Genomic DNA, 24,183 nt, shown 5'->3' on the forward strand with positions numbered 1-24,183 from the left:
CCCACCCGCCGCGGTTGCTCAGTGGCTATGGTGTTGGGCTGCTGAGCACGAGGTCGCGGGATCGAATCCCGGCCACGGCGGCCGCATTTCGATGGGGGCGAAATGCGAAAACACCCGTGTACTTAGATTTAGGTGCACGCTAAAGAATCCCAGGTGGCCGAAATTTCCGGAGTCCTCCACTACGGCGTGCCTCATAATCAGAAAGTGGTTTTGGCACGTAAAGCCCCATAACTTAACTGAGTTAGGTCCCGCGATCTCGTGCTTAGTAGCGCGACGCCATAGCTGCTAAGCCACCACGGCGGGACGCAGAGGTATCACGATGACGATTGAGATGTTTGATTTTTTGTCGAACGAAGAAGTAAAGGCAGGTGTGCGGAGTACGGCACGAAAGGCAGCGGTGGAGGCGGCTGTTATTCGTGTGGTCCTGATTCTTTGGCCTGATTGAAACTGGCGCTTCTGCACGCGCCAGAATTATTGTGCGTACGGATGATGCCTATTGGTTGGAACGTGGGGTTCCTGCGCTGGGGGGATCGAAGTTCGACCCCACCATCGGTCACGTGATCCGTCCCCCTTTTTGTATGTCCGCTGTTCAGCAGGAGCAGACACGGTTATCAAATGCCGTGAGGGTTCGAGACGACAGCTTCAGCGTCAGTTTAAGCTCATCATTCGTTAGCACACAGTAAATGGGTCACAGATAATATACAGGCGAGGGTCCCAATGTCAAAGACTGCACGGAACCCTGGGGAAATATTTAAAATGTATATACGAGTGAGGAGATCAGCAAGCTAGGAAAAATGCAAAGTAAAAAAATATATTCAAAACGATTTAAAAACGAGGCGCTCATACTCACTCAGTGCAAGGCGGTGGCGGCGTTCCTTGCACATAAAAGCTGTTCCCAGGCTCGAGCTGGATGGGAGAGATGACCGGCGAAGTCTGCGGCCCGGAAGCGGGAGGTCATGCGCAACGTTTTCTCTTTTTTTTTCGTTTTTTTTTGGCAAAGGTGCCATGTGCTGGCCAAGAAAATGCCATTTGCTTCCCGAAGCCCAATATCCGAATGTAATATTCGCGCTACTGCGCAGAAAAACAAACTTGTACTTGAGCCCTCAAACTTGACATGCAATGTGTATTTTTGCTCCTAATGTTAGCGCAAAGCGGTGTATTGAGATCACTCAGTGAGTGTTGTGCTACGCAGAATGTTACGAGAAATAGTTAGAAAGAAAGGCGGGACATGGCACGAAAACAAAGCACGTCCCAAGTTATTTGAACTAGGCAATTACTTGGCTAACTCTGCGCACAGGGAGACGGAATGTTTCGAGTTGTTTATTAATTCACCTGCATTGCTTCACTTACTGCTTGAAGAGGGGGTGACTTCCAAACATGCGCTATCATTCGCTGGCCACGCAGTCTAGTTGACAAAACCTTACTTCTTTATACATATTTATCAGAAAAATCGTAGTCCTGATCTCCGTATATCCAGCTTACGTCCTGTATTAGTTGAACTTAGCCTAGTGTGTCTTACTATATGCCTATCTACAAATCTTACTGAGCCCATTATTGTTCGTATCATCAAACCGTTTATCTGTGGTGAGCGTCACCTTTAACACAACACCCAGACATATCGCGCACCACAACTGTGCAATTCTCACTCATGCATCTAGTGACTGTTTTGCCGTAACGTTATTTTATTTGCAAGCGACAAATTTCTGTGGACACTTACTTTTAACAAATTATGTTTTATGACTTCTTGTAAAGAGACACCGGTCGAAATTACACTAGATTTGATCTTGAATTGGAATGAAGACATACTCGAATTGACTTAGTAATGCATCTGAATGGTCAATCCGAATAAAAATCGATGGTTCACCCGTGGTTTCCGATGGCGAACTGAAGCGAACAATACGACCGCTTGTCTGCAAGTACTATCCAACTATGGAGGCCCTGGGACAGGCCTGACGACCTGAAATTTCGAAGTGCGCGGTGCGGTCGTGTGAAATGTAAATTTTATGTATCGTCTGCATGTATTGTATTTTGTATGAATACCTAATGATGACCAGTGTTTTCTATTTTGCGGGCAACGTTCTGGCTCTTCTGATGGTATCCACCCAAGCTGACGAGCTCGGTTTCGCTTCTCCACTTAATCATGAAACGAGTGAGGAAAAGAAGAGAAAGGAGGAAGCAGCGAACGACCAGGGCAAGCAATGGTAATTTCTTCTCCTTGCGTGAAATGTTAGTTTAGGTTATTTTAGAGCGCTTTGCATCGGAAATGAACGCGAAGCCAAAACTTTGGGCTTGCATTCATCCAATGTTTATATCTCTACGACTTGAAGTCGAAGAAATAGGTGTGTGCAGTTTCGGAAGCAGAGAAAGCATAGCGTAAAAACACAAGGAGACACAGTAAGGGGAAGCAAGTGTCTCCGTACTGCGTCCAGTGTGTCCCTTTACTGTGTTTCTCGAAGTGTCCCCTTAGGGCACATTCACACCGGCGACTTGAGGAGGTCGCGCGACCAAGTTGGTCGCTTTGCGACCAGTCGCAAATGGTCGCAAACGGTCGCCTTTCTCGAAAAGTGACCATTTTGGGCGAGTCACTCTCTGCGCGATTTTTCAGTCGCGCGACCGTGGTCGCAAAACTGATAAACCAATCAGCGGCGTACCGGAAGTGACCTTTCGTGTGTCTACATCCGGCCTCCTCCGGCGTCGCATTCAAATTCCGCGTAGATTCCGAGAGTTCTCGCTGAGAACGATAATCTCCGGGATTGCGACTGCGGGTCGCGCTCAGCCGGGCTTGCCGGTGTGAACATCAGTCGCCTTCGGTCGCTTTTTGATTGCGAGTCGCAAACGGTCGCGCGACCTCCTCAAGTCGCCGGTGTGAATGTGCCCTTACTGTGACCTGTCTTGTTGCGCTGCGCTAGTTCTACCAACCTACCCTCGTCGGCATGCTTCTAAAGCGTGAGAAAATGATTGAAATAAATGGGATCCAAGTCATAGAAAGAGGAGCTTACCGCATTGTAAAACAGCAGTGTTGCTTTCTCAAAGTTCGGCGGCTTGTTGGTCCATTGCTTGGGATGCTGAAACAGAAGAAAGGAGGGCAAGCAGCGCTTGCTGTACCGCATCGCGCAGTTCACAACATGGGTCAGCGACTAACACCACCGCAAACTACGTGCTGTAAAGTGTTTATCACTGTCTATATCATAATCATCACCGAGCACCTGGAGTAGCATGTCAGGCGAACAGCCAGGCTAACTTCTCCGACATGCCATTGAAGATTGTTTCTCTCTCTCTTTCCCCTCAGCATCGGAAAAATTGAAGGAATATTTTCTTCATTGTAGAGTGGCACACTCCTAGTGGCACATATATAGTCACCTAACCTGGCGTCAAAAACTTTATTCAAGAGCGGCATGCACCTACTGGCGCATACATACCCAGTGACGCAAGTTGATATCAAATAGGTACAGTCACCACCCACCCAGTCACTACCACCCAGTCCCGCGTCTATGATGACCCATGTCGGCGTGAAAGATTCTCGTTGGGAGCAGCTCAAATCTCCTCTCTTTTTTTTTTCGTGCTCAGGGAGGTTTCGACGGGAATTTAGGGCGGCGCAGGCTCCTTTCCCAAGCGTATCACCCCTGAAGAAAGCCGAATTTAAGACCTGTGCAGACTTGGCGGCACATAGCCATTGCTCCAATTCTGCGTCAGTTTCTCCGAACAGCGGTACCTATACCCAGCTCCGCATCTGCACGGGCCCATGTCGACCGAACAGAGGTTCGTTTAAGAGCGACACGTATGTACACAATGCCACATACTCAGTGACTCAAGTTGGTCGGATGGATACTTTCAAACCCTGTTTCAAACCCTCAGTACAGAAGCCCGACGAAAGCTTCGCAGTTGAGTCCCGGACCAGGACGAAGTTTTCTTCAACTACGAAGCTGTCATATCGAGAAACCCGTATCGGTTTCCTTTGTAGCACTTAGCTACGTTTAGGTGGGTGTCTCATTTTCCCCTTTATTAGTTACTTCTCTCCACCTTGCGACTTTCCGCAGAACTATTACGTCATGTATTCCTGCAGTACACCTGCCATAATTGAACGCAACTAAGATATTGTGTGTGTGTAGTGCAAACGTCTTGTGTTCTGACTTTTACACTGTTAGAGCGCTTCATGGGCTAAGACAGCACATTCTAACTAGCAATGAACAGCACTTTTTTTTTTATTCAATTACCCTAAAGGCCCATACGGGCATTACATAGGGGTGTTACAATGAATTAGTGTTATATACAGTATACGCATTTAAACAGATAATGCATGCTACAATAAAATGAACACAAGCGGAAAAACAGGAAAACAAACAAACAAAAAAAGAAACCAGTAAGCATAATACAACGACACGTCCTAAACGCTGAAGATACATATAGATTTAAACTGGGTGTTACACAAAATCAACGTAACTTGGTTACTTTATACAAGGAAAAATACTTGATAAAAACGTGACATACCATAACATACTGCATAAACAATGAAAAGCACAAGCAGAACAAATTTTATGCAGTACAAGTGACCCTGCGCTAACCCAGAACAAAACCATTTGCGCAAGGAACATCAAAATATGGTGAGGGAGAAAAAAAAATACAAGGCACGCAACAACACAGTGATGCCTATAACAAATGAGCACGAGAATACTATGTTAGTACGTTAAAATACTGTTTTAGTTTTGCTAGAAAATCATCGTGACTTAGAGCGGATACGATTTCATGTGGTAACATATTCCAATGATATATCGCGAGGAAGAGGGGCGAGTGTCTCAAGAAGTTAGTGCGCGCAAGAACGGGCTGCACTTTAAAGGAATGATCAAGGCGCGGGAAGATACGATGGGCGGGCCTGATGTGGCATGCGCTGAAAGACGACCCGCAGTGATATAGCTTGTGAAAATGAGAGAGAAGTCCTATCAGTCTTCGATTTTCTAGCGAGGGGAGATTTAGAGATATCTTTATGTTAGTGATGCTAGAAGTTCGTGAGTAATTTCTCGTGATGAAGTGGGCTGCTCTGTTTTGTACCGACTCGAGCTTGTTTAAGAGGTACGATTGATGCGGATTCCAAATAAAAGATGCGTACTCCATTTTCGAACGAACTAGTGTCGTATAGGCTAATAATTTAGTGGACTTGTTTGCCGAGTAAAGGTTACGCCTAATGTAGCCAAGGGTTTTACAAGCGCTGCTAGTAATCGCATCGATGTGATGATTCCATGAAACGTTTGAAGATAAATGAATTCCCAAATATTTTATTGTTTGCGCATGTGCAATGCTAATGTCGTTCATTACGTAACGGGTAACCCTAGGGTTACTGGATCTAGTGAAGGCTATAGCCTTAGTTTTGGAAAATTGATTTCCATTTGCCACTGTTTACACCAGTCGGTAATTTTCGCAAGGTCAGATTGCAAAATGTCAGTGTCGAAAGAGTTAATTATTCGTCTATAAATTACGCAATCGTCTGCAAATAGTCTTATTGTAGATTTAATATTATTGCTGATGTCGTTGACGTATAGCAGGAATAAAATTGGTCCCAATACAGATCCCTGCGGCACTCCGGATTTTACTAGTGATCGCGGAGAAGAAAATTCATTAGTAGTTACGAATTGGTACCGGTTAGTTAAAAAGTTACTAATCCAATTCGTAATCCTACTATTTATGTTAAAATGGCGAAGTTTTAATAATAAACGGTTATGAGCTACCTTATCAAAAGCCTTCGCAAAATCAATAAATATGGCGTCTATTTGTGAGGACTCGTTGATAGCTTGGTGCAGGTCAGAGACTAACTCGAATAACTGCGTCTCACATGAGCGACCCCGTTGGAAACCGTGCTGGTTAATGAAGAGGAGATTGTGATCGCTTAGGTATTTCATAATTGCTGACGATATAATGTGTTCTAAAAGTTTACATGGAATACTGGTTAGTGAAATAGGTCTGTAGTTTGAGACAGATGACGGGTCACCGGACTTAAAGATTGGAATTATTTTAGCTATTTTCCATTCGTTAGGAACACATCCTGAATCAATAGATTGTTGAAAAAGAGCAGCGAAAATGCGAGATATCACTGGTTTAGTCATTTTTAGTAGTTTTGGACAAATTCCGTCTGGACCGGGAGCCGAGCTGTTAGAAAGACGATCAATAGCAGCTTCAATGCCCTTTTGGGTGATAACGATATCACTCATGATGGAGGTAACAGAACCGAGTTCAAAGTTAGCCGGAACAGGAAGTTCACTTGCAAAAACAGAACAGAAGAAATAATTTAATGCAGTAGCGACCTCCGTTGATGAAAGGTATTCACTGTCTTTCTTTATGGAAATGAAGCCTGATGATGATGGTTTGGGGTTTATTACTTTCCAGAATTTTTTTGTGTTGTGGGCTAACATGTTCGAAATATCATGGTTGAAAAATTTGTCTTTGGCTGCTTCAATTTCTGTTTTGCATAACTTGGATTGTTCCCGATAACATTTCCAGGTATCATCAGATGTCGAATTTTTAGCTTTTGAATAAGCGCGCTTCTTTTTATTTATACAGCGCCTTACGTGAGAGGTGAACCACGCACTTCCAGTGAACCACGCTCTTCAAGACAAGGTCTGTTTAGCCGACGTCAGATGGATTTGGCGTATATAGATTCTCTGTATCTTGTAACCTCCACTAGAAAGAAACTGTTGGTTAGGTGACTTGTAGATGTCGTATCAACATGACAATGCTAACAAATGGTGCCGCGTAATGCCGAGTATACGGAGCAATAGTCACCAACTCAGGATATAATAAAAAAAAACGTGTCAGTGTGCCACTGTCGGCCTCTTCTGGGCCGCCGCCCTGTGCCATGTAACTTCACTGCCGCGTACTGCGTCAGATGGCGTGGGGTTCCCAGGAGTCTGTCATAACCATCATCATCGCTGTGCGCATGCCGCCGCGCACGACAAGAGGGAGGGCGTGCGTGTAGTGAACTGGAATAGTATCCTAGTTCACTATGGGCGTGCGCATCGAGGCACCTTATAGTACACTCTAACAGAGTTCGGATAAGCGTCTTCGAGTGCGCTTGCGCACTGTCGCCTTGTAGCGCGCAGGCAGGCGACAACGGTGCGCAGGCCTCACTGATCTCAAACTCAGTGGCCAACCTTGACGACGGCTTAGCGCTGCGCACTTCCCCTCTGCCGGCGAAGAGTGAACGTTCATACAGTCTACGGCTGGCGCATTCAGATTGAGCGGCGGCATTCGGCGCGGGAATGGAATGTGCCCCACGTGCCCCATTTCAGCGATCTCACACCGAAGCCACTGGACCAGAGTGCATGGGGAGCTAGTTTTGCTGACCGGCAGTATAACGGCCTACAGTTCGGTTGCACTGATGAGAGCGTGCTGAGTTTGCGCCTTCGCCAAGCGAAAAACGCTCGCACGCCGCGTATATCGCGCGCTTGTGCTGCGGAAGCAGCTGCTCGCCGCGCTACTGCGGGCCACGTTCGACACGCCGAGCTATACGCGGGCCAAATCATCGGCGCGTGACGTATTTGACTTCACCGGCAGGTGCCTGACACGCCGAAAACGCGAGAATACGAACTGCCCCTGAATGATTCGCAACGGCAACATGCCACCGCGTCACCACTTGAACAAGTCATGTACGTCAAGTTTTCTCCTCTAGCGTCGACATTTGTTGACACTTTCCTTTTTTTCTTATGGTTTTCTACGTGAAGTGTCATTTTTGAAGAGTCGAGACGAGAGTCCCCGCAGGGGCGTCTGCGTAAGCAGGCGTTTGGTGAGTTGCGCCACCACGTACCCGAGCACATGGGGGTCGGACCCTCCCGCGCTCAACCGTGCGTGGCTTAGCCGTGTCCGGGAAAAAGGGGATCCTGGGGGTTAAGCCGATGCCAGGAGTTTCGACCTCAATGGTCTCTCGGTGGAGGCAACAAGCACCTTTGTCCTCGGCTTCTCGTAGACGGCACCACCGGGCTGATCCACCCGGGGCAAACGGGTAATTGTCATTTCCTGTCTCTACCTCCCTCCAACCTTCGTATTTCTCTCTCGCTTTCCATCTCTCCTGCCTTCACTTTGTTTTACGTTCAATTTTCCAGGCAGCAAAGGGTAATCTGGTGTAGTTTGCCCAACCTTGGGTGTATAATATTAAGTTATATAGTAGCTATGTACAGCTGGCGTCTGCGTTTCTTTCGGATCTCGTAGCGTCCTCTTGTTGGGCTCTATAGCGGGTGGCTCGCATAGCCACCGAACATCCAAGAAACTTTATGGCAGAGTCGTTCCCCCTTCACCAGATGGCACTCAGAAAAGAGGGCGCACCGATGCTACATTTCAATTTACTTCTGAAGCAGTGTCCCAACATATGTGATGTACCATCTCATACATAGCGTAGGCAACACTTCTGCGAGGAAGATTTCCTCATTTTCGTGTCAAAGAGCCTCACGCGAAAACTAGTCAAGCCTACAAGTGTGGGGATGCGCGACTCTCACGCGTCCCCTGATATGTTTTCCTGCATAGCTCCCGTCTCCTGTAATCCGGCTTCGCCGCGTGGCCTGATGCCCGCGGCAGTCGGTCTGGTTGAAGCGCAGTGCGAGAGATGGCGCAAGTGTTGCGCTGCTAACGCTGCCTAACGGTGAGGTTACTTGGGCGCGGAAAGGGGAAGGCGCTTCCTCTTTGACTCGAGATCGGCAAGCAGCGTGGACGTGCCGCGCGTGTACCGATCCGTGCTTCTGCGAGACCATCTCGCGAGGGCTCGTTCGAACGCGCCACCATTCGCGTGACCGTATGCTCGAACGACCAGGCGTCGGGATCCAGCATGGGGCGAACATATTCGCTCGCTATCCGGTCGCGGTGAGTCCGACTTCCGCGATTTGTCGCGCGCCCATCGGCATGATTTGGGGATAGTAACTCGGCTAGCAGACATAGATCTATGAAATGTGCAATAAATGCCCTTGTGATTGTTTGCATTAGTGTGTTATCGTTCCTTTGTCCAAAGAGAACGGGCGAGAATCCCACACAAGGCTTCAAAGATGTCTAGTGGAGATATACTCCTAGAATGGAAAGAGAAAAAGCAACTTTAAAAGCTTTCAGACGTCGCCATTAATGGCAATATAGAAGTCATAATTTCACCCCACCCGTCGTTAAACACGACCAGGGGCGTGATCTTCGAAGAAGACTTCATAAGTTTGAGTGATAAGGACCTCTTTGAGGGTTTCTAGCAGCAATGGGTCACAAAAGTGGAAAGAATCGTGCTTCGACGAAATGTTGAAGAAATTCCCAGCAAGCATATCATTCTTACATTTGACACTAGGGCCCCAGTCCCTTTGAGACTGGCTATGTGAAGGTCAATGGCAGGCCATGTGTTGCCAATCCGGGACGATGCTCTAAGTGTCAAAGGTTTGGCCATGCTTCTTCTTTCAGAGGCAAATCAACATGTGCAAAATGCAGCTGCAACGATCATGACTCCGGAAACTTTAATTCTGCCCCACATTGCCTAAACTGGAAAGGTCACCACTCTGCCTACTCAGGGTCGGGTCTCGTTTGGAAAACGGAACTGAGAATCATGGCAATCACAGTAAAAGAAAAGACATTCTATGAAGCTAGGAAACCTCTATCACACCTACCTAAACTGTGCGGACAAGCAAACATCGGCTCCCGATATCATCAATGATTTCACGAGGTTATTCAGCCCAAATCGAAGTGAATTGCGCACCAACGAAGGCAGCAAGTTACGCGGATTCCGTGGATACCGGATTTATTTCGGTGGGTGGACCCTTTCTCAACATTTTCTGCGGTGGAATTTTCAACCTCGGCGTGCAAAGGCAGGTAGGCCTAGGGCGACCAACGCAAGTCACTCACTACCGACATGGAAATCGTCCCCGGTGAGACGATATCGCCGGAAGACGCGAATGACCCGGGCTGGATCGCGGCATATAACCGCAAACCACGCAAGGGCAAGGCCAGTCAACCCCAAGGAGCAAGTTCGTCATGTACACGTGGCAGACGAAGGGACGGCGATCGCACCGCCGGACCGAACAGCGCATACCAGCGCCTCGTCGCCACCTCGAGACTCCCTCAGCTACCGAGGGACACGTTCCGTATCATCGTAAGGCCCCGAGACGGTCTCAACGTGGCCAAATCCACACCAGTGCAGGTTGAGCAAGCCCTGGCAATGGCGGCAGCCCTGGCTCCTCAAGACCTCACGGAAGACTCCATATGCCCCAACGTTACTCAGAATATCTTCATCATCTGCACCCCTAGCGAACGTAACGCAAGAGCATACGCCACGGTGCAACAGATTCGCATGAAAGACTCTACGTATCGGGTCGCGGTATACCCGGCCCCACCCGATGATACCTGCAAAGGCGTAGTCCGAGGCATTGACCTCGAGCTCAACGACTCCCAACTCCGAGAACTGATCGTCACGAAGCGCAACCCCAACGCCCTGGAGGTGAAGAGAATCAAGAACACCACAGCCGTGACAATCCTTTTCCAAGGAATGCGAGTACCAAGTTACATCTACTGCGGAGCAAGCATTGTTCGATGCACGCTCTTTCGCAGGCACACGGAAATTTGCTACAACTGTGGCAACATCGGTCACCGCGCAGATGTCTGTCCTAACCCCAGCACCACGTGGTGCCGTAAGTGTGGCCTCAAAACACCACCAGAAGATCACCAGTGTACTCCTCACTGCACTCTGTGTGGTGGACCACACCCCACCGCCGACAAGGACTGCAAACGCAAGTTTCAAGTCCCTTACATCGTGCGACAGAGACGCCGCCGCAGACGCAACCAACGCGGCCGCAACCGCTCCCGAGGACCGAGCGGCGCCAGTCACCGCGATTCGAGCGCCACCTCGGGAATTCCCGTAGCGACCACAAGGAGTCGCTCAGTCACGCCGACACCCGAGCGCCGCAGCGGCCTCCGCAGCAGCCGCTCCCGCTCCAGGGGACGACGCAACAGCCGCTCCCGCTCCAGGGGGCGCCCTACATCCGGCCACACCGAACTGACGTGGGCCGACCGAGTGCGAGGGAAACACCACCAGCAGCAGCAACAGGACGCCTTATCTATGAAACAGGTAACGCGGTCTTCATTGCCCGAGCATGAGAGCGAGATAGTCACAGCCCTACAACAGGAACTAGCGGGTCTCCGAGCGACCATACAAGTGCTTACAGCGCAGCTTAATGACGCGAAACAGGAGATTCAAAACCTTAAATCCCCCAAACAAGCACCACCCCAGGAGACAAATGTAAAAGTAAGCACAGCGAAACGCAAACCACCTCCGCTCCCAGAGACGGAAGAAGAGTGTAAAGTACCGCAAGACACCCTAGATGAAATTCTGCGCCTCACGCGAGAGAACCTACAAAGTATTCGTACCCTAGCAAATCGTGTAGAGGTTGTCGAAAACAAAGTCGCCATAAAAATTAAAAATGGCTGTGGCTTAGGTAAGGTTAAGCCCAGGATGCGAAGCATACTAGCCTTTATTTTAGTTGTTGAACCACTGTTTAGCCTGGTGAACTGCTGTTGCTTGGCTATATTTGGTTCGGCTAGACGAAGAAACAACTCATGCATTGCTTCTTCGCCTTCAAGAGTGGAACGCGACAGCGTTCCCGTCGACCCGCCAAGGGGTGTAAGACAATGGGCTACAGGGCAGCGACTACGCGCCCCGCATTGGACGCGGTGAGCGTCGAGCAAAGCAGCGTTCGGCGCGGCAACGAAATGTGCGCCTGAGCAAGAGACGCACGCCTTAGAAACAGCGCGTTTCTAAGGCAACACCGCATTCACTAGAGGCGCTTTTGTACCGCTTTGAAGCGTTGTACTCGTGGCTCAGTGGTAGTGTCTCCGTCCCACACTCCGGAGACCCTGGTTCGATTCCCACCCAGCCCGTCTTGCAAGAGTTGAGCCAAAGCCACTTCTCCTCTGTCGTGACGTCACGGTGTCACGTGATTTCATGGTCACCGCCGCGCCTGAGGAGCTGGGTTGAGCCCTCGTAATATGCTTCGCATAAAAACAAAGCTAGCCAGCCACAACAAATGGACACGACTACGCAGCCTTCGGCGCCAATAAATTCCTCACAAAACCATCATGGCTAACACGACACGGGATACTTTAGAAATTTGGCAGTGGAATTGCGCTAGCTACGCGAAACGCAAATCCTCGCTGCAACAGTACCTCAAAATTCAACCCCAAAGACCGCACGTAATACTATTACAGGAAACCCTATGCGAAACCCTCACGCTCTCAGGGTACTGCACCGTCTCAAAAAGAGAAGGGGACGCCAGGAGAGGCATCGCCACGCTCGTTAGTAGAAAGCTCGCGCACATCGTTCACGACGTCCCACCAAAAAACAGTCGCATCGATGCGATCCTAATCGAGCTCGTCCCTAACCGATTCTTAAAACAAAGTGTCTTTGTACTAAACGTCTATAGTTCCCCCGCGCACTACAACCAATCCTTCCACGCGATCCTCACTAAAGCCACGTCATTGGCACGAAACTCACCGCTCATTATAGCAGGTGATTTCAACGCCCCCCACACGTCGTGGGGTTACCCCATAATCAAGCCTAGCGGCAACAACCTCTCGCGCGCAATAGACGACCTGTCCCTCACCCTGGTGACGGACCACAGGTTCCCCACCAGATTGGGTACGTCGACGCAGCGCGATACTACGCCAGACCTCACGTTACTCCGAAATGTTGCAAACTACATATGGACGAACACGCAAGAGAACCTGGGCAGCGATCACTTCGTCATACGCACACAAATACCGAACACGACGGCCCCACGCCGATCTTTCACCCTCACAGACTGGGATACCTTCCGTAAGTTACGGAAGGAAGATACGAATACGTATGACTCCTTCGCGGAACTCCTCTCTGCGATAAAGGGCGACGCTACCAGAGCCACGAAAACCATAGAGACGGAACTGGAAGTCCCAAGGGTTGACCCTCACCTCGCACACTTACTCGAGGCCAAGGCTTCGATACTTGCGCGATGGAGAAAGCAGCGTCTCAACAGACGCCTGCGCAAACGCATCGCGATCCTCAACCGAGACATAGACGAATACTGTACGGAGCTCACAAGACTCCAATGGCACGAACTCTGTTCGGCAGTAGACGGCCGCATGCGGACAGGAGGTAAGTGGAACCTCCTGAAACGCATGTTAGACGACAGCCAAACGAAGGATAATCAAAGTCACGCGCTAGACCGACTTCTACACTCACATAAAGGGAAAGGGGGAACGGAAGAGTCCTTCTTGGAAGAAATTGCCAAACGCTATCTTCCGCTAGGCGTCGCTCACCCCAATGATTACCCGATCATAAAGTGCGAAACCACTCCCGAACTAGACGCTGCCTTCACGGAAGCAGAAGTCCGAGAGGCGCTACACAATCTAAACAGCAGGTCTGCTTCAGGACCCGACGGTGTAACCAACCGACTGTTGCGTAACCTAGACGACCAAGCCGTTACATTACTGACGAAAGACATCAACCACGTGTGGGAAACAGGAGAGGTACCAACGCAATGGCGCACTGCCACGGTGGTCCTCATACCAAAACCCAGCAAACCACTTAACCTCGACAACTTACGACCCATCTCTCTTACGTCATGCGTGGGTAAAGTAGCCGAGCACGTAATTCAAAACCGAGTGTCACGCTACATTGAAGAACACGAACTCCTACCACACAACATGGTAGGGTTTCGACCCCACCTATCCACCCAAGACGTGATGTTACTCCTAAAGAGACAGATCTTCGACGTTAAAACAAGAGACGTTCGAGGCATCCTCGCCCTCGATCTCACGAAAGCATTCGATACCGTCTCGCACCGCTTCGTACTGGAGTCTGTGGCAGGCCTCGGCCTCGGCCAGAGATTTCAGGAGTACGTACGCTCCTTCCTAAAAGACAGAGAAGCCCGACTGCGAGTCTCGCACCTTAAGTCGGACCCCTACGCGCTGGGCTCCGTCGGAACACCACAAGGCTCAGTCATCTCTCCATTACTATTTAACATAGTGATGAAGGGACTTGCAGACAAACTACGACACATCCCAAACGTAAACTGCGCACTATACGCAGATGACATTACCATCTGGAGCCCGGGAGGCTCCCTGGGAGACATGGAGCAGGCATTACAGTCTGCCCTTGATGCCACGGAAGAGTACCTTCTAAACACAGGAATGAAACTATCCTCAAAGAAATCGGAAGTATTACTATTTCGCAAGTCTTGCCAAGGAGTCCGCCACCTAACACCTCTAGACGAACTTCCGCTCGCACTACACACAAGAGACGGACAACAGATTCCGCGAGTCAACCACATACGCATTCTTGGGCTCCTAATCGAATCCACCGGATGCCACGGACTCACGATCAAACACTTAACCGCCAAAACCGAAAACATGATCAGACTCATCCACAGAGTCTCGGGGCGCAGGAAGGGTCTCCGCGAAGATAACCTTCTGCGCGTATACCACGCGTTCCTTATGAGTCACATTAATTACGTCGCCTCTGCCCACAACTGGACGAAACCAGAAAAGACGAAGCTAAACACACTCATGCGCAAAAGCATCAAACAGGTCTTGGGAATTCCACAAAGAGCAAGTACAGCAAAGGTTGACCAGCTAGGTATGCACAACAACATCGACGAAGTGATCGAGGCTCAGACTATGGCGCAAATACTCCGCCTATCCTCGTCCAAAGCCGGTAGGCTAATCCTAAATGACGCCAATGTCTCCCCGTCTCCCTATCTCGAGCACGCGGTTACCCTACCGAGCGAAATTAGAGACAAATACAAAGTCTCACCGTTTCCCAGAAACGTCCACCCACAACACAACGTGGGTAGGCGCCGGGCCCGCGCCCGCGCGATTCTCGACCGCATCGACGCGGATCGTGAAGCCACCGCATTTGTGGACGCGGCCCAGTACGGCAGCACATCCACTTTCGCAATAGCGGTCGTGGACGGCAACGGAACGCTACGATCATCCGCATCGGTTAAAACGAGCACCAGCGCTAAAGCGGAACAAATAGCCATAGCCATTGCCATGGCAGACCCCACATTTACTTATGTCTTCACGGACTCGCGTGCCGCAATTCGGGCCTACGAATGCGGCAACGTATCTAAAGAAGCAGCGCGTATACTACTAGCGAGCTCAAAGGAGAGCAAACGGTGCCTCTCCTGGTTCCCCGCTCACATGGGGAAAGACATTCACCCGCAAAAAGCTAACCTCAATGAAACGGCCCACGACCGTGCGCGAGAACTTGCCCGCCGCGACGGTCCCACGGCCTACGAGGGGCTGGACATTCAGTTTAATGACCCACTGCTCACTTACCAAGAGATCACCTCCCACTATCGGAAAGGCAGAACCAAATTCCCGCCCCCACACGCCAAACTCGAACGCGCGCAGGCGGCCGCGTTTCGAATGCTACAAACGGACTCGTATCCGACACGAGGCCTTCTAAGTCACTATAACTCAGAAATCCCGGCAAATTGCCCAGACTGCCCAGAACTTTATTGCTCACTCTCGCACATGCTATGGCAATGTACCGCGTTACCAAAGGGCCCTCTCTCCAGTGAGCCCGAATGGAAGAAGCCCTCAAAAGCCCGGACCTCAAACTCCAACTCAAGGCCGTCCAGAGGGCCCAAGAACTGGCGGAGCGTCACCACATTCCCGTCCCGACTTGGGTGTCGCCTACGGTTTCTGCCGGAGGAGTTCCCCGCGTGGGATCTCCAACGGATTGAAACTCCTCAGGACTTCAATAAAGTTCCTGACTGACTGACTGACCTACCTAAACTCAGCTATGCCAATGTGGTGCCTCAAGGGGCAGCGCCACGTAAGCCCCGCGAGCCTACAGGGTCTACTAGTTGTAGCACTGCGGTGGCTCCTCCCGCCTCCCTGGTTGCAGCAGCCAGGGCCGTCCTATCGCTGTCAAAGGCTCCGTAGACCAAGGTCTCGCAGGGCCTTAAGACAACGCGAAAATCAAGGCCTGAGGCACGTGCCTCAGAGCCAGTCGCTCGGTCCTCCAGTGCTTCTGTGAAAGCGATGGAGTTCGACACGAAAACACTGGTGCCATTGACACCGAAGGACCAGTGCTCTCTGGAGTGCGAGAAGAGGGATAAGCTCCCAGTAACCGCTCCCAGAAAGGACAGATAACCTAATTATTACTGTTATTATCTACCGTAGATTTTTTAAACCCGTCACCTCTAATTTGTATTTAAGGACCAATTTCTCTTTAAGTATTCTTGGTTGTGTTCCTAAATGGCATTTATTATACAGTGGAGGATCTACTACGTAGCTTAGGCGACAGAATACACCATAGATAGTTTTTTCCAGTTGCCTTGTGTTTACAGGAGGCAAATCTGGGCCCCCAAAAAAACAATTTTTTAAAAGGTTTTTTTCCGTCTTTCGACAAGACCAGTAAATCACCAGCCGACTTTCTGGAGGAGTTGCCGTTGCCTTGAAAGGCGGTACTCCCACCCAAGAAGTTAATCTGAATATTCCTTTCGAAGCGGTTGTTATCACTATTCTGTCTTTTAAGGCGATAGCCATCTGTTCTTTGTACATACCACCCCAAGAAAGCATAAATATAAAAAAACTTGAAAAGCTGAATAAACTGCTACCAGACCATTTTACGCTCGTAGGTGATTTTAACCTCCATTGTACTGTTTCGGGTAGTGAGAAAAGAGACCAAAGAGGACAACTCATAGAATATTTCATTCTCTCTAACAATATCTGTAATGTAAATTCAAGAGCACCTACGTATTTTTCACCGACATCACGTAACTTTAGCTGTCTTGATTTAGCTCTCTGTTCACCTCCTCTTTTCATTGATATTAACTGGGAAGTGTTGCACAATCCTCACAGCAGTGACCGCTTACCTGCCATAATCAAACTGGCATCGACTTTACCCATCATCACCTGCAGGCCACGTTGGAAAATCGAACTGGCAGACTGGCCGTTTTTGACAGAAACTGACGAATTTGAAACTTTTCAGTCCGTTTAGGTGTCGATGCATCGACACCTAAATGGACTCATGAGATTAAAATCATGAAATTGATCTCATGAGATTAATGAAACATTAACTCATTACGTAATCACGGCAACGGAGAACGTCGAAAGAAACTAAACCCGTGGTGGATGGAGGAATGTACCGTTGCAGAAAAAGAACAGAATAAGGTCTGGGGCAATCTTCCTACATACGCAACTTAGAACAACCAACTTAAATTCAAACAGAAAAAAGTCCATGTACGATAGATTCGCAGACAAGCCGAAAAAAACCCTTCGCAGAACTATGTCTTCTCAATTAAATGTTCAGTCACCTCGAAACCCATGTGGGATCAGGTAAGGAAATTCAAAGGGGATTACTCCTATACAATTCCCTTACTCTCAAGTCCTGGTACACAAACAACACTCGAAGAACGAGCAAACTTTCTGTTGGCACACTTCTACAGAGTATCAAGTTCAGTCAACTACACGGACACATTTTTAACGTACAAAAACTCCGCTGAAAAACAAAGATTACCAACAACAGGTGCGTCCGATCCACCGCGCAGTGCTCCTCTCACACTCCCAGAAATAAATGTAGTGCTTTCTGATGGAAACAAAGCTGCAATTGGCATGGACCGCATGCACTACACCATGCTTGCCCACCTGTCAGAAACCTCAATAAAAACGCCATTAAATTTCTTTAACAAAATCGGGGAAACTGGTGAAATGCCAAAATCATAGAAACACTCCGTAACTATACCTTTACTAAAATCTGGAAAACCCCCAAATTACGCAGGGGCTACGGCCCTATTGCTCTCACTAGTTGTTTGGCAGTCATAGGAATGTGTTGCGTACACCAGACTAACTTTTACACTCGGACTAGAAAGTCCGTAAACATACACCCATTGGGTATAAAATCGTTGTTCTACAAGTTATTACCTTGTCCGACTGGAACATAAAATACCCAATGCCTTTTTACAGAAACAACACTGCCTAGCTATCTTTTTCCACTTGGGGAAGGCATACGACACCACATGGAGATTCAGCGTTTTGAGAGACTTGGCAGACATAGGAATTAGGACCAAATGCTGCAGTGCCTTTCTGATCTTGCGTCCAATCGAACCTGTCAGGTGCGTCTTGGCAGGGTGCTGTCACGTGTATGCACCCAAGAAAATGGTCTGCCTCAGGGCTGCGTTTTATGTACAACGCTGTTTGTCGATAAAATGAATGCTTAAATGAAGTTCATACCATCTACCATTATGCGTTCTCTTTACGTCAATTATCTCGGAATTGCTTTCCGCGCATCTAACATGTGAACGGCAGATCCAAATCACTGTAAACAAACTGATACAATGGGCTCATACAAACAGCATCAATTTTTCGTCGGAAAAACCTGTTGCCGTGATGTATTCTCAGAAGACGGGGCTTACAACCGGTCCGCTTCCTGTAACTAAATAAAATGGTCCTACCAGTTAAAGAAGAAAACAAATCTTTAGGGGTCATATTCGATAAATAACTACGTTTTCTTACGTTAATAACCTAAACGTTCCCACAAATAAGACACTCAATATCCCAAAAGCCATATCGCAGAAGCGCTGGGGTTTTGACCGTAAACGCCTCCTACATATGTATCGTTATTTTGTACGATGCAAACTGGACTATGGATGCATAGCGTATGTTTCAGCGAGACAGTCGTACCTTAAGCGGTTATATCCTGTGCACAATAGAGGACTACGCTTAGCAACTGGTGCCTATAGGACTTCGCCCATTCCCAGTTTGTGTTCCGAAAGTAACGAGCTGTGTTTAGATCACTGAAGAACGCAACACATGATGACATACGTTGTAATAGTTTGTGAATCACCAGACCATATTTGCTATAACATTATCACGTACTGCGACAAACGACTACACTTGACAAACAAGTCAAATACAATAAGACCACTCATACTTTGAGTTGAAGAAAAATGCCCTGACTGCAATGTCCCTACTGAAGCACTTTGCCATTCAAAGGCCTACTATAATAGCTCCTTGGAACGATTTCATGGAATTTCTAGATTTTTCATTGACGATCTAAAAAGCAAGGTACGCCTCGTGAAGGGCAGATCCAAATCACTGCAAACAAATAGATACGATGGGCTAATACAAACAGCGTCAGTTTTTCGTCGAAGAAACCTGTTGCGATGACGTATTCTCAGAAGAGGGAGCTTACAACCGGTTTGCTTCCTGAAACTAAATGAAATGGTACTACCAGTTAAAGAAGAAAACAAGTCACGTACGACACTTACACAGAATTTTACACCGATGGCTCGAAGATGCCTATTTATGGCGGAAGCAGCGCAATTGAAGGTGCATGAAACTCGCAGTCAGACTACCACAGTTTGTATCAGTTTTCACTGCTGAGTCTTATACCTTGTGGATGGTAGTTCAAAAGATTATAAACACTAAATACAAAAAATCTTTATTTTTCACAGATTCTCTAAGCTCACTTAAAGCCCTGAATGTGTAATCACAGTACGAACCCATCATAGGTGACATCCTACATATACTAACACACCTAAGTAAAGACCAGACCGTTCGTTTTTGTTGGGTCCCAAGCCACGATGCAATCCCCGGCAATGAGAAAGTAGGTGAATGTGCAGCAAGGGCAAGAAATATGAATGTTTCAAAACCTAACATAGCTGTTAGGGATAGCATTCAAGCTGTTCGCCAGGCCCTACTCTTTAAGTGCCAACGCGAATGGAAATTGAAAGACAAAAGTAAACTTCAACTCATTAAACCTGTCCTTGGGTAGTGGAAGGCATGCTACTATGAGAACGCGTCATCGAAGTAATTCTTTGTCCACTTCAGATAGGCCACACGCGAATCACACATAATTACGTATTGAGAGAGCAGGAACAACCAACATGTGACAAATGCCATGAACCATTAACAGTAACATGCATACTAATCGTCCGTCCACATAACGAAACGCATAGACAAAAGTACTTCGGCGTATTGTACAAGTCACACAACCCATTTCAGCCGATTTTGATGTTAGGAGATGATGCACTGATACCTTTGACTGATGTGCTATGCTTTTTAGACGAAACGAATTTTCTTCAGTAAGCTTTAGTCACTCCAGAGCACGCTTCATTAACTAACGAAATCTTATCACCCTGTGTCGGGCGCAGCACAGCCTTAGTCGCTTTTGCACCAATGACCTCAATTTGCCTAACTGAGACGTGAGTGAGATCGCTGCCTCTCGACTACTCACGCTGATGGAGCAGACGCGCAAGCTCTTAAACTTTGCGTTCTTCTCGAGACACAGGTTGTGTCCGATGCCGTAAAAGACCTTGTGCAAGTACGCCGGCAGCAGGTGGCCGTTGACGCACGTCTGGAAGTTCAGTTCGCCCACCGCGATGTCGACCTTGAACGGCTGGCCCGGCTCGAACGGCACCTCCGACTCCACCTGCTCTTCGAGCCAGACGCCCTCCTGCTTGGTTCGCCGCACCAGCTGCTTAGTGTCTGCGAACTCTGCCACGATGCCCAGCAGGACGTCGTCGTGCACGTCGTGCGACCGAAGAATGTTCATTATCATCCTGCGGCATGCAAAGCATAAATGATTTTGTGGGTGAGTGAGTGAATAAGTGAGGCCAAGGGTGAAAGAGTGGGCAGAAGCCGTCGAAGGATGAAAGTCAAGCGATAGCTTCCAGCTAGACCTGCTTATATTTGCTGCTGGGGGCACTTGTTAAATGCTATATTGGTTAATGCCATGATACGCGGGTGTGTTGTAGCGTTGCACTACCTCCAAGATGTACTCGCGATACAAACATTAATGCCTTTGAGAAAAGTAAAGTAAACTCTGGAGGACGCTTAAGCTTTGCCTTCAACAGTGGAACACGATAGCGTTATAGCACCCCGTTCGCACCGCCCACTCAAAACGATCTACGCGTGCCAAACGTCGTGATCGGCACGGACAGCCGGGCCGCGATGCGCCATGAAGGCGGACCCGATCATGGGGTGAGTGGCGCGCCACGTGTCGGGACAGCGCCGTACATTGCGAGGAAGCGGTCTTCTGTTTTTGCCGCAAGATGGCTCTGCGTGTGCGCAGAGCGCAGAAGAAATGTAGTGGAAACGTACTTCGCTACTCGTGTAACTGCGACTTCTGTAATTTACATCCTCATAATTACTGACACACACGCAGTATAACTTTCTACGGCACGCTTCTAAGGCAACACCGCATTCACTAGAGGCACTTTTGTCACGCTTTGAACTATTGAACTCGCGGCTGAGTGGTAGCGTCTTCGTCTCACACTACGGAGACCCTGGTTCGATTTCCACCCAGCCCATCTTGCAAGCTGTTTTTATGAATTGCCTTCCGGGATTTTTCGCTCACGGCCAACGCCACCGACGCCGACGACACCAGCTTTTCTGCGACACGAGCACCTTAACGCTGTCGCGTTAAAATGCATATTCTGAAATGGTGACACGATCGCCCACGAAGTTACCACCTTTCATTACACTGTCTCCAAGATCGGCTTAGCTTTGGCTACACTGCTTCAGAGGCCGACGCACTTACATCTGACAAACTGCCGGGTACAGAAAAGTGGGTGTAAGGGCAAAAATAGAGCTTTGCTTCACAATTTGGGATCAGGCCCTGCAGCTGCTTGAGGTCGCGAGCTGGGACTGAACTTATTTTTAACAATCTCTGCTCCAATGTTGTGTCCGGAATCGTAATGTGTTGCAAGAAATACGCGAAACCGAGAAATACAAAGTAGGTTTCTTTCAGAAATGCGAGTGTCAGCAATGCGAATTAACTTGTCGACGTTGTGCCGGTGATAAATATAGCTCTCCCCAAAACTTTCGAAATGTCCATGCGGCGCAAGGCGCTGAGGTTAGTCATCCGCGCTCTATTTTCCAGCCTACTTCCTAAAGAATATGACCTGCCTTGGGTAGCAGAAAAGTGGTCCTCAAACAATATTTGACTTTATTTCACACCATTACGATTGTGAATTAAGAAGTCTGAAGAATCACATGCTGCTCGCAACACGTGGCATTATTGGCAGTCCACGAGAAGCAACTTTTGATTCGTTGCGAAAAACTTCAGCGAAATTTTTTTTTCATTATTTTTCGCCCGCTTTCATCGTTCACGTGGACGTGCTAATTCATTCTCACATCATTTAACATAAAGCCCTGTAGGTGTTACGCTGACGAACATAAGGGACAAGACGCAAACGTACGTCTGCGTCTTGTCCCTTAATTATGTCCCTTATGTTCGTCAGCGTAACACTAAGCGCAATATAATCATGAACGTCCACCAATGAGCCCCGCTCATTGCTTTATTATGCGCTATTTAGTGCTACACACAAGTCACAGCTGAGAGGTTTGCGTAAAATAAAAGCTGGTTCAGCTGTTTCATCAGCCAATAGTAGTGGTGCCAATCGTCTGATATTTTCGCGATTTTCTTACGAGCGCCCCTTAATCTGTTAGCACATTGCATTGACTTGTTGACTTATTTCACAGCAGCGGGGTGTCATTTATTTTTGTTGCAAATATTCATCCTTTAGAAGCGTTCGGCACCACTGTCAGAATTTTCGCGATTGTACTGAACTAGTAAAAACAAAAAGGAGGATGTGATGTGGCGTACTCCTGAAAGAATGACGTACTTGTCCGCATCTGGTGCCACGCTGCCTTCGACAGAGAAATGGTAGCCGGAGGTGAGCTGGTGACCAATGGTGACGTGCAAGTGATCCGGCTAGCGAGGGAGGGGGCACAGGAGAGAGTGAACAAAACGAAGCGTAGGTAAATATCACTCGAGCATCATAACTCTAACGAACGTTTTTAGAGAAAATACAGTTTGTAACATCTGTTTCCGCAAGTCCCCCGCCGCAACTTTTTTTAGTAAGTTTAGATCTAGCACACTTTGAGGCAACAAATTTCAGCCATACGAAACTTATAGACGAAACTGGCCAGCTCCTGAGTTATGTTTTTTTTTTGCCTTTCGGCTGCGCGTAAGAAAACTCTGGCCAACGATACGAATGGCTATGGCTTTCATGGTGGCTGCCATATTTAATTCAAACTTTGCTCGACAACCACTCTAGAATGAGATTTAGTTGAAACGTGTCTTCGGCCGTTGCCGCGACGAGAGCAGCTATAGCGCGTGTAGACTTACAGCCCGTTGGATCTAGTTGTGAGGTAGTGGGCACTGGAAGTTGCGTTTCAGAGCAACTGATTATAGGAATCGGCATCTTCACACAGTACGACATTCACAAAGAGTATGACGTTGGCGCATAATGCCCCTCAAGATGCAAAACACACTTAACTGAGCTCGAGGACAACTCCGATGCCACCTACTAAAATACATGTAAAATTGAGAAGCGATGTTATGAAACAGCCCCTGGGCCAATTTGAATGAAATTTGGTGCAGTTGAAAGAAAAGGTGGAGTTGTAGTGACTGCAACAAGCGAAATTTACATTTAGGACCTTGATTCTGTGAGAATAATTGCAAAACATTGGTATGCATATAGAGAGAAAAAAAAACAAGCACGATGTTTACAAATCGGTAACTCTCCACCGAAAACCGATATCGCAGCTCTGTCAACTGCAACTGCAACTGTTAGAACATCAAAAGCGGACAATTTTTTTACGTGAGCTTACAGCTTACGTGAATTTGTTACAATGTTTACGATCGTTTTGCAAAAGTCTTATGCACATTTTATTGGCATTACTCTTTCAGAGAAGTGTATAACACGTCAATTTTGTCCACTTTTGATTGGATTATTAGATACAGTTCACAATTTTGTGACATCATTTTTCATTTGTGAGTTATGTGCACAGTTGTAAACGTGAGTCTTGCTTCTTGAAATTTTGCGATTTTCAATAATTTTTATTGAGAGATTCCCGGCCTAAATCAAATTCTTATTTCCAACAGGTTCTATACATGTTTTTTTCTTTTAAGCGCATATATTATGGGAATGCCGAGGGATAAGTAACAATAAAGAAAACGCGGCCTCTAGCAGCAGCCTTCGCACGCGCTGGGAAGCCGCGCTGCTCAGCCCCGCCCTCGAGGATCAACTATGGGCCGTCCAGCGGGCCGAGGATGCCGCCAGGACCCACGAACTCCTGTCCGTCACCTAGGCGGGGCCTTTGGCCCTCCCCATCAACTCGCAGGGCACACAATAAAGTTCTTTCCTCCTCCTTAAGCGCAACAAACCCCATCATATTCGGTGTCCTAATTGC

General features: G+C 48.1%; 1 protein-coding gene across 1 annotated transcript in view; it reads right to left on the minus strand.

Moving 5' to 3' along the window:
• Positions 1 to 24,183, minus strand: part of LOC135904744 (uncharacterized) — a 76,177-nt gene that overhangs the window by 11,777 nt on the left and 40,217 nt on the right. Inside the window, exons 7-10 of the mRNA XM_065435704.1 lie at positions 22,611 to 22,699; positions 20,219 to 20,543; positions 3,000 to 3,065; positions 851 to 933 (exon numbers count right to left, since the gene is read on the minus strand). Of these exons, the coding sequence (XP_065291776.1) occupies positions 851 to 933; positions 3,000 to 3,065; positions 20,219 to 20,543; positions 22,611 to 22,699 (563 nt within the window). The remainder of the gene's footprint in view (positions 1 to 850; positions 934 to 2,999; positions 3,066 to 20,218; positions 20,544 to 22,610; positions 22,700 to 24,183) is intronic.

The sequence above is a fragment of the Dermacentor albipictus genome, chromosome 7 (assembly GCF_038994185.2).
Source record: "Dermacentor albipictus isolate Rhodes 1998 colony chromosome 7, USDA_Dalb.pri_finalv2, whole genome shotgun sequence".
NCBI classification, from domain to species: Eukaryota; Metazoa; Arthropoda; class Arachnida; order Ixodida; family Ixodidae; genus Dermacentor; species Dermacentor albipictus.